At 37.5% G+C, this 15,833-nt stretch overlaps 1 protein-coding gene across 1 annotated transcript in view; it reads right to left on the bottom strand.

Annotated features, from left to right (window-relative positions):
• LOC308038126 (ethanolaminephosphotransferase 1-like) overlaps positions 1-15,833 on the bottom strand; it is a 57,934-nt gene that overhangs the window by 28,688 nt on the left and 13,413 nt on the right. Inside the window, exons 2-5 of the mRNA XM_080340409.1 lie at positions 13,197-13,265; positions 6,423-6,531; positions 4,337-4,411; positions 233-501 (exon numbers count right to left, since the gene is read on the bottom strand). Of these exons, the coding sequence (XP_080196535.1) occupies positions 233-501; positions 4,337-4,411; positions 6,423-6,531; positions 13,197-13,265 (522 nt within the window). The remainder of the gene's footprint in view (positions 1-232; positions 502-4,336; positions 4,412-6,422; positions 6,532-13,196; positions 13,266-15,833) is intronic.

Here is a 15,833-nt window from a genome sequence, read left to right as displayed (position 1 = left end):
TTTTTTCCTACAAGGCAATGAATCTCTGATGTTGACAATTTGCTTGAGAGCGTCCCTTCTTTGCAAATGCAGGAAATATTTCTGAATTACTTTTAGGGTTATGCTATTTCACATTCAAAATCTTAGCCAAATACATTTGCCTTGAGCTCTATTTTTCTATTTCTGTAATATTATGAAAACACTCGCATAGTTAAAAAAACCCCAAACCAAAACAGGAATGATAAATACTTACCACTTGGCTTATATCGTATCCCCAAGGAAGAAAAAGAACTCCTGTGTTATACTTCTCCCAGTGTGAACACATAAAGTTAAACAAGACAATGCTTAAATATATATACATTGTATATACAGAAACTCCAGTCTTCCCATTGTCACGGGAACAGACAGAAAAAAAAGAGAGCACAAAAATGGAGGTAGCCCAGCTATCCAGCCCATGGTCAAATAATTCTCCTAGAGGAGTACTGGACTGAGTTCTTCGAGCATGTTTCCCATCTATGGAGTCTAGAAGCATTGGGAAAGGAAAAGAAAAAAAGAATTAGTGCATAACAAAAGGAGTAACTACCCACACATGCGCTTCATTACTGCCACATGCCCACTACTGTAATCAGTATGGAAGTGCTGAAAAGTGTTCACAGGGCTCCCCGCCCGTCCAATGGTGCTGCGGACCCTCTGAGACTTCAGGCTCAAGAAAATCGCTTGTGGGGTAGATTCACTAAGGCATTTCAGCTGCCTGAGGCCAGTTGCCTGAATGACTAACAGTTACCTGGAAGCCTCAAGGAGCAAATTTCACAAGACTTATTTGTGTGTGCCCCTGTGTAAGATATTTCAAAAGCTCTTTCAGCTGAAATCTTGGGCTAGAAGACTACCTTCCTGTTTGTTCATCACTTTCAACACTTGAAAGATGCCCAGCCACTGTACTGGGTCTCTCTCTGCAGATGCAGTTGGACAATGTGGCTTGAGTCAACCTGAGAGCTCACTGCTGTGGAATGGGGGAGGACCTGCGGCCTGCTCAGACTGTGGAAAGACTCAGAAGTGGAAAGACTTCAAACATTATGTTTTCTTCCAGGCCACTGAACAGAACTGGCGCTGTGAATGGCACAAAAAGGAAGGGAGGTGGCACAAGGGAGGAGCAGTGAATGCAGGGAGGAGGAGGAGGAAGGGGGTCAGGCAGCTGTAACCTTTCTTTGTATTGTCAAACCATACCCTCAGTCTTTTCTCTGAAACTGCACTGGTGAGGCTTTCAGGAACGTTTCTTCTTAAATTAAGTGTAAACATACAGGATGAACCTCTTAGGGAAAGTACAGAGAACAAACCTTACAGATTACTTACTGTTTTCCTGAATCTCAAAATAACATGGAGATGGATTTTTTTATGTTAGGTACTATAGCTAGTACTTACTAGCCATTGATAGTATTAATAACCCAAAACTGACTGGAGGGACAATTCAGCAGAGTGAGAGCAAAGACTCCACAGCTGCTATAGATCATATGCTACTTCTCCAGATTATTTGGCAATACTCTGAGTTTTGTTTAATAAAAATATACTTCAGGGATCTAAACCAGGAAAACATGAGATTTCATTTTGTACAGATTTTAGACCATGTCCCTATTGCAATACCTAAACAGCTGTGAGATATCCTCTGCTCAAATATAAATCTCTTGAGACAGTTCTCCAAAGTCAAAAAATTAAAGATCTCATAGAGGATTTCAAATATAGATTGCCCCCTTGTAGAGCCACATTCTTTCTCCATTAACATTACCATTAAATTGTCAGCATCTTACTGAAACGTGCAGAAAGAAAACTGTATAAGCTTGAGGTTACTTCAATAGTATTGCTATAAATGTAGAAATTCTTTAGTCTGTCAAAGGATGCTTCTGAAACTTAATTAACAAATAGGTATGTAAACATGCCTAAACAGTTTATGGCCTTTTATATTTCAAGAGCATCTATCCCAAATCAGAGAGAACTCAGCTATAGCGGTAATACCTTTTAAAAATGAGAATTATAGAAGACTGGTTTTTTCATAAATTATTTTAGCTTGTCACAAAAGAATACTCATATTAGATACTAAAATATGTACATCACAGTGAAGAGTAGTTTTCATTTTGCAGGAAATTTAGTTTTACTAAAAAAAGTTAGGCTTATAATGGTGTAATGAAATACAGCACTTCCAACTGTAACGGGCATGAGGAAAAACACAGGAACTGTATAACACATAACATAAAATTGGAGTTTCACAAATCTTTACCCACATTTTCCATGTGGTTTCACTAACTTATTAAAAGACTGAAAATATTTTCAAGTTTAGGTTTCAGTTTGAAACCATTCATGCCAACAATGGTGTATGTTAAATACTGCACATATGCTGTCCCACACTTCCATTGCTTTAGAATTCTTATATTATGATTTTGTCTCATGTAGATTCCTAAATCTTCAGTTTTATTAAAGTTTATGTAACTTTTAAATAGCAGAATTCAAAATAACAGTAAAGAGCATTCCATTTTACGGAAACAGAAAATATGTCAAACCACCTTAACAAAGGGAGGGAAAAAGAGCAGCATGCTAGTGAATTTGGAGAGAATAACTGTGTCATTAAAAAGAGGCGGAGAGAGATTAAAGCTGCATATTTGGTTAGTTATTATGGCTCTCTACAGTCTTCCAAAGGGAGAACTTTGGCCATGCAGAATTAAATCTGAGACTAAATATTTCATAAAGTGGCTTGGACAGCAGACACAAGAATCTATATACACATCAGTTCATTATAGCTTTGACTGTCAACATTATATTCCGTGTCTTCCAAGTATTAGGAACTATAGGGCACACCAGCAAGTAACATCTACATTAAAATCTCAGAAGCTGAATTTCCAATGAGCTTTCTGGGGTGTCACACAGTAACAGCTCCAATATGTAATTGCTATTTATGAAACAATAGCCACTTCATTATATTCCATACAATTACATAAAGAATGGTTTTCACAAAAGAAACTGCTGCTTCTGCTAACGAATATACAAAGCTGTTAGGGAAATCTGACTGGTAGTCAGCTTCAAGGGACAGTCGTCCCAGTGATTTTTATGGTACAAAGAAATTCTGGACAAAATTATTTTGGCTCAAACCTGCCACTTGAATAGAAATGCGAAGGCATTTACAACGCAGAGGGCAATGTCTGCATAAAGGGTTATACCTGGGCTCATCAAGATGGCTCTACATGTGTGGGTCTGATTCCAAAAGTGGCATGTACCTTGGCACAACAACGCAGTGTCCATCTAGAACGCACTTATATCTAGCCTGTGTATCTTAAATATGGCACACAGACGTACGGCTACACTCTGCAATGTGAGGCCCTACAGGAACAGCTCCAAAAGCGAGGGTGCATTCGCAAAGCCCAGCGCAGTCCATGTAAATATGCCACCTTGTGTCCCCCCCCAAAATTATCTCTGTTGCACCACGCTGTGGAGAGACTAATTCAGAATGAGTTCGCTTTGGAAGAGAAAGTAAAAAAGCTGTGCTACTCTGGATGTCACTCCCAGATCTGCATCAGTTCAGGTCTGTGTCTTCACACCACTGATCAGCAAGATGCGAAGTATCTAAAAGTAGAGTTGTGGTATGATATAAAAGTTAAAAACGGAATATGAAACTGAAAATGAGGTATTATAGGTGTTATGGGAGAAAAACAGCAACAGGAAAGAAAAAAAAAAGATAGTTCATCTCCATAAGAAGCTCAGGCCTGTCACCACATTCCTACCATCTCTCCTGATACAGGCCATAAGCACTGAAGTGCCTAACAAGTTAAAACACAATGACGTGTCCATCTTCCTTTTTCTCTGCTTTGACCTTTATTTTCCCTCTTTTCCCCCTTTAGCACCCCCTGCTAACCCAAGTGTCAAGGAGCTTCTCAGAATGTCATCACTTGGGGACATGGATTTTTATGAAAACCAACAGCAATGACTGCTGCTACGTAATGTTTTCCATTGTTCCTCTCAAACAATCTGAACTTTCAAGAGATGTAAGAGCAACAATCACAGAATCTCTAATATAGCATCAAAAATTACCCCCCTTTTTTTTTTCCTAAAAAAAAAAGCTTTATGGCTGTTTTTTATTACTGGTTTGGGGCTGGAGAGGTGTGGGTTTTTTGTTTGTTTGTTGGGGGGTTGGTTGGTTGTTTTGTGGGGTTTTTTTTGATGTTTTGTTTTGTTTTCCATCTCAGAGAACTGTTTTGGAGAGAGATCAATAATTTATCCGCTATTATCTTCATTTTGATAGTGCTGAGCACTAATGAACTAGTACATAAAACTATATGAAGACATCAGACGTGTAAATCATGTCATTGTACTTTACCTAAGGCGTAAGCACAAAAGGTGGTAAAAGCACTGAACAGCCACACCCAGGTGGGAACAAGTCCAGGACTGGTACCTAAAATAAATCAGGCAGTGAGTCAGTGTAACAGTGGTTAACATCAAAGAAATCCACTGAGATAGGCATATACATAAGAACAAGTTGCCACTACGTCAATCAGATTGAAATATTTGGTTTTCACCTTAAGTCATTAGTGAGCTCTATCAAAGAAGCAATGAACAGGCCTGAATGTGTTTATAATACTGTAAAAGAGAGAAGATCAGATTGAGGTTTTTTGGTCCTGAAATGACTCTAGTGCTGGACAAAATAATTATTTTCACAGGTCATGAGAAGCCTATCTGTCAACAAAGAAGTTAATGTTTATATAATATCTAAAGACAAAAAATGTAGTTTTCGAGCATGATCATTATTATTAGCATCAATGTGGGATTTGTATAGCACATTTACCATGCAGATCTGAACAGGACAAATTTGTCCTTAAGATAGGACAGGTATTAGCACTGGTTTTGGTTTTTTTTTTCCTTAAAAAAAAGGAAAAGAAAGCTGAATTGGGCAGAGCCCACAGTTCTGTTATTACTCTGCAGATAGCAATAACCCACAGTTATTGTTGTTCTTTTAAAGAAATCAATCCTTCTCCCAAAGAGCATTGGATTTAACTTAAACATAATCCAATAAGGACTGCACCAGCACTACACAGCTGTATATGCAAACCCTCTCAGGTTTCTGGCATTTGGCACCGAGCACAGGGAACATTTGCATACAGAGGTGTCCTTGCCCCAACCACCCTCCTCTCCATGCCCCATCTTGCCACTCTGAAAGAAAAGATGACAATTCCTGACTCCTAGCTGCAAAGTTTCAAACTGTAGAATGAAAACCAGCTGTCCAGGAAATTAAGTCTTTTATTTCTGATCCCAGGTATGGGGTTGACATATGATACTCGAAAGGCTCATTAGGTTGCACGAACGTTTTCAATCAATTGAAAAATGATGGGCACTGTTCTCGTGTGAAATCAAGAATAGGCTTGTACACTGAAATCTCAGCTCTAATAGACTGAATCACCATTTCAAATGTCTTCAGGTTCAATGTGTACCTACTGAGAATGTGTCAAGATAAAATTATCCCATTAAAAGATCTGTGCTGGATGCTCTTTTATTACAGAACTGAGTAAATATCAATTGCATTGCTCAAAAAAAGAAGTGAAAGATGATGCCCGATAACTACATAATATGCTGGTCCTGAAAACCTAAGGCTCACACAGAATTATTTTTTAACCAAAACTGCAAACAAGTATCCCTCCCTCTAGAATTGTGTGATAAATGTACAATCAGGTTACACCAAAAGGTGCCTCCTGAATCTAAACACAGGCACAAGAAATTAAAGGCATCAAAAAAAGCCAGACCTAATTGTTTCACAAAATAAAAATGTCAAGTCTTCTCCAAATCAGCTAGTTTAAGAAAAGCAAAGCTTTTTATATATTAATCACCTGGGAGATGCTTACTACTTACCATAGGCTCCAAGAGCTGGTCTGAGAAGTCCAGAACTGAACATGCCCTATGCTCAGGAGCAATCGGCTCCAAAAAGCTTTTGACTTGATCTGCCATGAGGAGCAAACATGGACTTGGACTTTGAAAGTCAAAAATTTCAAGAGACATTTGTTTAAAAACTACTTTTTCTTTGTCTAGAAGCAGCCTTGAATGGGAAGGGTGTGGAGTAATGAAAGGGGAATTAACTCATTCAGGCATCAATTTAGGTATTAGCAAATGTGAAACCAATGAAAATTTTAAGAAGAACATCAGGATGGTTTTTGACTGGCATACACTTTGAATAGATATTATCATAGACTTCAAGCAGTGCATGCTGAAACCCATATTTAGGGATGAAATTTAACAAGGTTTTCCAGTAAAATGATGTAAATGCCATGTGTGAGCTCAGATCCTCCTCTGTGCACATGAACCCTCATTAAGGGAATGAGTGGAACATTCAAGTATCTGATACCTCCCTGTATCATTCAGAAGCATGACATATGCAGCTCACAAAGTCTGAAAAATTACAGCATGAGGATATTTACCTGAGGCAGTGTAGTCCCAGTCATAAAAAGATATTAGAAAATAATTAACTAAAATCATGACAAATCCAGAGAATGTTAACAGGTTGGGAGCAATCCACAAAGGCACTATCTGTTAAAAAAGAAAGAAAAAAAAGTGTAAGAAGTATTCTATTTCAAATTGTAAGTCTTATTTTAATTAAATATTTCCTATTTTAAATCAAGGAAGGAGAAGGCTGTATATGACACCAGCAACATTCAGATTTGTGCATATTTTCCCATTTTCAAATTAAAATACAGTTTCCATTCCTGAAATTTATTTTTAAACATAATCCTTTTGCTTGATCTTTGTGATTGCAGTAAAAATATTGTTTTAAAATGTCATATTTCCTACGTTACACACTATCTTTATTTTCCTGGCCACTAAGGAAAGATTTTCACAACCGTGTGTATCGCAACTGAAAGAAGACTGCAGCACCCCAGTGTGGTAATTCAGCATCCACATGGCAGGTTTTTTAAGCATTCTATTCCCACGCTGTAACAGAACATTCCTTCTTGTAAAATCTGTTAATAATTTCCAACTCAAAACATTAATAAAATCAGGCACCGAGTACATTGGTTTTCTAGAACCACAAGATATCCCTATCACAAGGAGGTCCCTGCTTCTCTAGACAGTAACTTTCTGCAGGGTCTCCCTCTTCAGCCATAAATTATAAACTCTCTGTTAATTCATTTGACTGTGTAGAGCGCTGAAAACTACTCTCCCGCTTCCCCTAAGCCTTGAATTATTTGTCCCATTAACCATTCCCCGTTATCCATCCCCAGTGGTTTTAAGATATTCCTTACACTGTAAGAGGGATCTTTCTGGTAACACTCTTCCCAAGTAACAGAGCTTCTCCACAACATTTTCTGAAATAGCACACGCAGCTTTCTACACAATTTTTAGACAGAACATATTTGCAGAAATACTAAGTATCAACCACTACTGTCACTCAAACAATATATCAATATAGTCAAAGTATAAAAATATTGGAGGCATATAATCAAATTCTTTGAAGTGCCTAAGGACTGAAAATGTATGTAAAGTGCTTTAGCACTATAAAATATCACAAAACATTATCAAAGAAAAATAAGTTAAATAATTTCAGATACTAATAATAGTTTTGAAATCAAATGTTTTGTTAATGTCTTTGGACTAGCTCAATGGACAAACAGATGGATATATATTAATTTATACACATCTTTACATTTCCTCCATGCTATTACTACGTGAAAAAATTGCATATAAAATGTGAATGCTTGGACTGATTATATCCTCTTTTTCTACTACAGAACAATTGATAATATTCAGGATAAATTGTGCAACTGATAATGTACAGTGTAAACATTAAAAAAATCAGATTAAAATGCCTGAATATTTTTCAGCTATATTTGCTAGATGTTTTCTTTAATAACATTGGGAAAAATATTAATTCTGAGAGTTGCTTTCCTTGTGACCAGGATTTTAACACTAATTTTAAAATACTTTGTGTCAGCTCTTACAGTATTTCAAATACATAATGCAATGCATACAGCAACATTAAATAAAAAATAATAATAATAAAAAAGAAGTATCTATTATTATGAGTTTTCAAAACCCCAGTTCTAAATCCTAAGAACAAGTGACAGCAAATGTTTCCTGGAGCTCCATTAGGAGAACACCTGAGGAGGACCCTTCACTGCACCATCCCCTCTTCTTACATTGACTGCACGCTCTCAGCATGCAGCCACTGCAGCACATCTCCTGAATCTCCTGGTTTTGCTACCTGGGGATGCCGAAATCCTGTAAGATGTCTATGATCTTACGTGAAATAAGAATCACAGAATCACACAGAATCACAGAATCGACTGGGTTGGAAAAGACCTCAGAGATCATCGAGTCCAACCCTTGGTCCAACTCTAGTCCATTTACTAGATCATGGCACTAAGTGCCATGTCCAACCTCAGTTTAAAAACCTCCAGGGATGGCAAGTCCACCACCTCCCTGGGCAGGCCGTTCCAATGCCTGACCAGTCTTTCTGTAAAGAATTTCTTTCTAATATCCAGCCTAAATTTCCCCTGGCAGAGTTTAAGCCCATGCCCCCTTGTTCTATTGCTGACTGCCTGGGAGAAGAGACCAATCCCCACCTGGCTATAACTTCCCTTCAGGTAGTTATAGAGAGTGATGAGGTCACCTCTGAGCCTCCTCTTCTCCAGACTAAACAACCCCAGCTCCCTCACCCTCTCCCCATAGGTCTTATGTTCAAGTCCCTTCACCAGTCGTGTTGCTCTTCTCTGGACTCGCTCCAGCACTTCAATGTCTTTCCTGAACTGAGGGGCCCAGAACTGAACACAATACTCCAGGTGTGGCCTCACCAATGCAGAGTACAGGGGAAGGATCACTTCCCTTGTCCTGCTGACCACGCTATTTTTGATACAGGACAGGATACCGTTGGCCTTCTTGGCCACCTGGGCACACTGATGGCTCATGTTGAGCTTCCTGTCAATTAGTACCCCCAGGTCCCTTTCTGTCTGACTGCTCTCCAGCCACTCTGCGCCCAGCCTGTAGCGCTGCAGGGGGTTGTTATGACCAAAGGATAGACACTGAAGAAATTCTAAATTGGTCTCTTTTAATCTAAAACGTAGATCAAAACAGTGCGTTAAGACAGCCTGTGGATGAATTGTTTACATGGATATACAGATACTATCCAATGTATTGTTTTATAATGACTGATTTGTCCTGTGTGATTCATAATAATTGTTGACTATTAAATAAAGTGGGGTGCCATAAATATCTGCTTTCTAATTAGGTTCATAATTCTAAATAGTCACTATGTCATTATTAAGTTATTAAAGGAAATAATGGATGCTTACACAGTGCAAACATGAAGACATTATTTTAACCCACTTTCTTGCTAACATCATGTACTTTAAGAAGGAAAGCATCAAAGCATGTTGTTATACTTGCAATGTCCTTAGCTAGTAGACACACCATGAAAAACAGTTAGAGGAGATCTATCCTTATGAAAACAGCTTCTCCTGCAGTTCAATCCATAAGCACACACTTTTGATCCTTACCAAACCTAATCTGTCTATGTATTTGGAGGGCATTCCAGCTGCAAGATCCATTTTGTTATATTTAATGTCCCTTATTCTTTTGGTTGCCATTTCCCTACCATCACCCTATTTCACAGTTCAAGAATTACAGGGTGTTAAAGATTAACTTCTTACATATATTGGAAAAATACAGCTTGACTTTACTTGTATCCAACAGAAAGATACATTGCAATCTTCATTATCTAATTAAAAAGCAGTAGAAATCTAATACATCAATGCGCTACGTGATTAATTCAGCTGGAAGTGCCACTGGAGAGAATCACATCTGCTCTCTGGCAAGACCATTGTATACCTGAACCTTTTGAAAAACCTTCAGTTCTTCAAAATACCAAATTACTTCTGTTTTAATAGGTCTACAGCCATTCAGGCTAAAAGCCTTAATACAAACAGCAAATGTTTGACTATATCAGCTATCTGTTCAGATAATAAACAGTACAGTACACATATCTATCTAAATCTCTGGTCAAACTTGAAATGTTCCTGAACTAAGTCGCTTGAGACCATTAAAATTCTACTCATGCCAAGTTCTAGTGATAAAAATCAAAGTTCATAAAGGCAACTGGAGGGTGTTAATTTACTCCAATGAAGCTGGCATACACCTGTGTATCTCAGGGGGATTTCCTCCTTTTCCTCTCATTGTCCTACACAAATGTGATTTCTCATAAATACACATAGAGGAGGAATATTCAGTTCATGTAGTAGCTAAGTAATATTATCCATTATCTGTCAGAGAGCACACGATTGTGCTTTAATTAATATTTGTATTTCATAATAAAGGCAAAAGGACAGAATATTTCATTAATTACAGATGAAATACCTTTAGTGGCATAATCAGAATAATTTTAAATAACATGTAGAGAAAGTTAATCATTACTCTCTAGTTTCATACAGGTGTTACTATAGTTTCACAGAACATGGAAAAACTGTCATGAACAGGAGTATCTCAGAATACTTCAAGCCCACTATAGAACCCAGGCATGAAACATCACTCACTACCTTCCTCTTTAGCACCAGATTCAACACATTTCTGAAGCACATACATCCAAAAATCACACTCAGAGAGACACAGGCACATGATACAGCACATAAGAAAGATGTTCTTGGAAGAGGAAATAGAGGAAGGTAATGCTCAGGATTTCCAGGCAAATTTCATAAATGCCCATAATCTTTGTTTTCCTAGCATCCTCACCTTAGGTAAGTGAGCTGGGTTATGACAACATGTTTTCAGCTCTTATGTACATCAGCATCCCAGCTAATAATTTCCCACATCTTCTCTAACATTGGACTCCTCTTAATTTCCCATAACACTGGAAATACATCTTCCAGTGAATGATAATGTCTCAAAACATAGGAAACACCTCTTACAATGACTTTTGTGTTACAGAAGACAGAGAAACTTGTGTTGACATATTGACATATGAATGGCAATACCCAAATCCCAAGCCTCTGTTCCTATAGATTTTATTTTTTTGCTTAGTTCTGTGAATTTTATGTTCATTTGTTTAACTTCTCTAGAATCTGGTAAAAATGGTCCCTCAGGCAGGTTAGAAACAAAAAGATAATTGATTCATATCTGCAAATGGTTGTATTAGGATGTCTGAACTGAGATAAATTATTTCCCCCGGTCATCAAGAAGCACACTTGTACTGCCCAATTTTGATTGAACATGTCAGATGTAATGTGTCTTCTCCCTAAAAAAAATTATTTGAGCTTTACTGTATCTCCTTATTGCAATGCACTGTGCTATTTAAATAGAAATAAGATTATATAAACTGTACATCCAATGTTATATTCTAGATCATGGAATATCATAGTCTAGAGGATGCTCATAGCCCAAATATAATGCTTACAACAGGTACAAGATACAAAACAAGCCAAACTATGATGAGTAAATTCAAAGCTTTTTTTAAAAATAAGATTTATTATGATACCACTGTTTTACTTACACTTCAAGAGAATAAAAGTATTTTTTTGGTGAACACATGAGCAGAATTTTCTTGGACTGAGTTGGAAACAACAGTTACTGCCACACCTGGTTTCAGTATCCAGCCAGGAACAAAACCATTTAGTAACTTCCATTTCCACTAATATTTTACAGATGGTTAAATTTTGGCCAATAAGTTGGGTGCTCCCTCAGTTCTCATCTCTAGCAGCAACCAGGAGGATTTGAGTGCAATCTCCATTACACACTGCTTTCCCCACACTGCAGCTGTGCATTTCTAGCTCCTCTGCAGGACACTGACTTCACCTGGCAGTACCTTTTAACATTAGGATAAGGACTTCTACAAAAGCTGAGAGCAATGTGATTTCCCTTTATATCATTGTGATACATCACCATAGAGAGCAAAGCAGAATGTTCATTGCTCTGTCTTCAGGGTTCAAACTGAACAAAACACCGAAGTACAGACAGCACCCACTCCAGTCTTTGGAGCCACATTTTATAGGATCTATCACCCTATGCTACATGGGAGTAGTCAAAAATGTTGCTTTTCTTCTGGGAAAACCTGTCAGCCATTAGAAGAACTCATATCCAAAGGAAGTTTTTCACTAATAATACTATCCCTCAAATTTGATAGCAGGTGAACACACAGGATCTCCCAGACCAAAGTGCAAGTGCACAGTAAAGCCTCTGCTCATTTCCCATGCCAGGCTCCAGAATGCTGGGTGGCTTTTCTGCCTCCTTGTTTTCCTCAATATTATGATAGGAATGAAAACAGTCTACAAACTGAATTATTTAATTCAGTTTCACATCTATGAATTGCTTTTCTGTCATACCATGTTCAGGTTGTTTTTTAATTCTTAAGTTGGGTCATATAAACACTTTCATGAAATTACGCTGAGGTTATAAACAAGAGATTATGATTTTCCTGCTAGATTGAGCATAAGCAATACCTGAATTACAGAACCCAAAGACAGCAGATCCAACAGCCCTTGGACCACATATATCCTTTTTTGTTTGTATAAGGGTTTGTTTTCAAGTCTGCTCCAATCTAAAGATTTCCTCTAAAGCGGCACATGCAGATGTCATTGCTTCCTTGAAGATCAATCAAGTTGATATTTATTTGAGATACCGCCTGTGTTTTGTTGGGTTTTGGTTTGTTTTTCCCAATAACAGCAAATCTAATTGTGAGCCGTTTTATTTTTAAAAACGGCAGATCATAATGCATTCAAGAGATGCCATCTTCCAATCGTTATGGTGATCATGGTAACCGCTCTTGTTTTCAGCTTCTTAGAGAAACGCCTACCTCCCTTGAAAAAGTACCCTTGGGAGAAAATGAGACAGCACTTGCATAAAATGACGTGCACAGCACAGAGATAAGGCCACGCTGTTGTTAAATGGCACATGCTGCACAAAAATAATTTGTAATAAGTAAACCTTCAACATCTGCAAAGCTGTTTAATGAAAGATGTAATTAGGAAATATGTAAAAAAAAAAAAAGTGTCTTTCGCATAGCAAACAGGAAAAAATAAATAATCCTTGTTTTTCTAAAAAAAAAAAAACCCAAACACACTCATCTTAAACATAGCTATATATCCTATAATATTTATTTTCTTTTAGACAGATGTCTTAATTTCAACTTTATTAATCAATACTTATTTTTAATGAATTTTAAACAATTTCTTACGTTATTATGTGATATTTCTATTCAAAAAAATTCTTACCTTAATAATTTTGTTCCAGATGGGCTGCATAATATACACAGATAGAGGATTTGTATCCACAGCACTGTACTGTGAGGTAAAAAAGCAAACACGTTAAACAAAGCACTGAACAATGCATATTCCATCATTGTATATCTTTCAGCATCCAAGGACAATCATTCTGAGTAAGACTGATGAAAATTTTATTCTGATGACCATTCATACAGTTTTAATTTAATTTAAAAGCACTGGCCTGGTTTATTATTATCTTGTTAGCAATTCTATGTACTAACACAAAGGTTCAGGCTGGTCAAACAGCAAAGAGTTCTGTAGTCACATTTTACTTCTAAATTCTTATTCATTTTACAAGTTATCCAATAAGACTCTACATTTCTAATGTATTTTTTATTTAATATCTTTATTTGCACCATCAGTAATGCACAGTCTGAGCAGTGGTTCATTGCTAGTACGTAAAATAGATAGGGTATATGGAATGTGGTCATGAGTGGAATATTATATCACAGAGATACACAGCTTTTGGCATAGTAAAACAGTCCCATATGCACTATATGCTAATGTTATTATAAAAATAAGCTGTAAAATACCACAGTTCATTACCACAATAAATTTTTCCTGTTGTACAGACCTGTAAAAATATTATATGCCTTTTACAAATTCCAATAAGTACATATCTGCATCTTTTGCAAACAAAATATTTCAGAAATCTGAGCCTACTCCAAATGGCTGTTGTCTGCTTTCTCCTCAGAGGACAGTACCAAGTTTTATCCTGCCTTGAGTTTGCAGAACGCAGAGACAGAACTACCTGCAGAAGAACTATCTTAACTGATAATACCACTCACAACACGTTTTGAGTCCACAGTGCAAGAAGTTGTGCATCATTGGAATGGTAAATGTGATTCTTTCAGAAGTCCTCGGACTTTAGAAGTGCACATATGGCTTATGTTGTTAGCGTGATGCATATGACTCGCACAAAGATTCAGATATATCTATATATAGTGTTGTCCAAACATTGTGTGTGGACAGTGGGAATAAGATAGGGATGTGCTAGACCACAATTTGTCGAAACTGTTCATGTACAGAAGAGCTGATGAGAGAGAGGCTTTTATTTCACCTAATTTCAGTGAACAGCTAATTGTTCTCTCTATAGTTAATTTATCCACCTCTCTTAGCCAACTACCTTTTGGATGAGATTGCACTCTGGAAATACCTGTTTCAAGGGATTAATTACCAATGGAGCCTAGACAGTTGTCTTAAACTTAGGCACCTATGAGGTGTCCGAAGTCTGGCAAGATGAATCTCAGTTTCAGTGTCCCAATTCACCCAGCTCTTACCCACGCACATCACCTGCACACATTGGGGTAAGAGCTATCGCTGGACAAATGATGAGCGCAGCATGCCTCAGGTTTTGAATGCATGGTCTATAACTTTTCATCTAATCTTTTTGAGAGGAAGGAAGGAGGGAAGGAGGGAAGGAGGGAAGGAGGGAAGGAGGGAAGGAGGGAAGGAGGGAAGGAGGGAAGGAGGGAAGGAGGGAAGGAGGGAAGGAGGGAAGGAGGGAAGGAGGGAAGGAGGGAAGGAGGGAAGGAGGGAAGGAGGGAAGCATTTCTTTAAAATTATTTTATTATATAGAAAATGTATGATACTATATGAGGATTATATAATTCCTATATTTTTTCTTATCTGGAAACTATAAGAGACTATATGGTTTTCCAAAATATTTCTCTTAAATAGATATATTTTGGAAAACATAAGACACAATCCGCTTCTTGTTTGCTTGATAGTTTCCAAAGTCAGGCATCAAAAATCAGAACAGTCCTTATTAAAAAACAAAACCAAACAAAAAAAACCCACAACAAATTACAGCCAGCTTCTGTCACCTAAAGACATTTCAAGACTCTTCACACTGCACCTTGTTCATTCCTGTGTCTGTGGTTGAACCATGGTCCTCTGGGTAGGGAAAAAACATTCAGCAAATGAGTAGAAGAATGGAAATTTGCTCTTCTCTTGTCAGCCGTTTTAGCCAGACCAAAGGAAACACCCATGGAAAAAGCATTTTGCCAGTTTTCTGGCACAGTAAAAATAGAACTTAACAAATAAAATCTGCTATATGGTTTGATACTCTGCTTTGCTTTGCTTCCAAGAAGCTACTAACCTCAAGGCCATGAAATCCTCAGGAGTTTAATGTTCATGGCTACTCAGAAAAGCAGATTACTGAGTAACATACATTACAATCAATGAACATGAATGTGAGAGTGCTCTGAACCTGATATACAAAAAGTACTGCCATTTGCTATTGCATAATTCTGTCCTTTTCAGGGCACTTACATTAAAAGACAGAACCAGAGGATAAATAAGACTGTTGGAGGTTTCTAAGTGCAAGACTGATACAAGTGCTAAGTACTCCCCAGCAAACCCTTTCCACTCTAGAAAAGTGATCTTGATTGTTCTCATACAAAGAAGAAGGGCTTGGATTAAATATAAAGTTTCTGTGATTATTTTTAAAAAGAACTTAAAATAGTTGGGAGGGAATGGCAGTAGTGAGGGAACATGAAAACCAGCATTAATTGATTCAATTTTACTCCCAATTTCAAAAATGCTTCTGCTGTTTGTTGGTTGGTTGGTTGTTAATAGCTGCTG

This window comes from Nesoenas mayeri (genome assembly GCF_963082525.1).
Source record: "Nesoenas mayeri genome assembly, chromosome: 2".
Taxonomy (NCBI): Eukaryota; Metazoa; Chordata; class Aves; order Columbiformes; family Columbidae; genus Nesoenas; species Nesoenas mayeri.
This window is presented reverse-complemented; position numbering and strand designations above follow the sequence as displayed.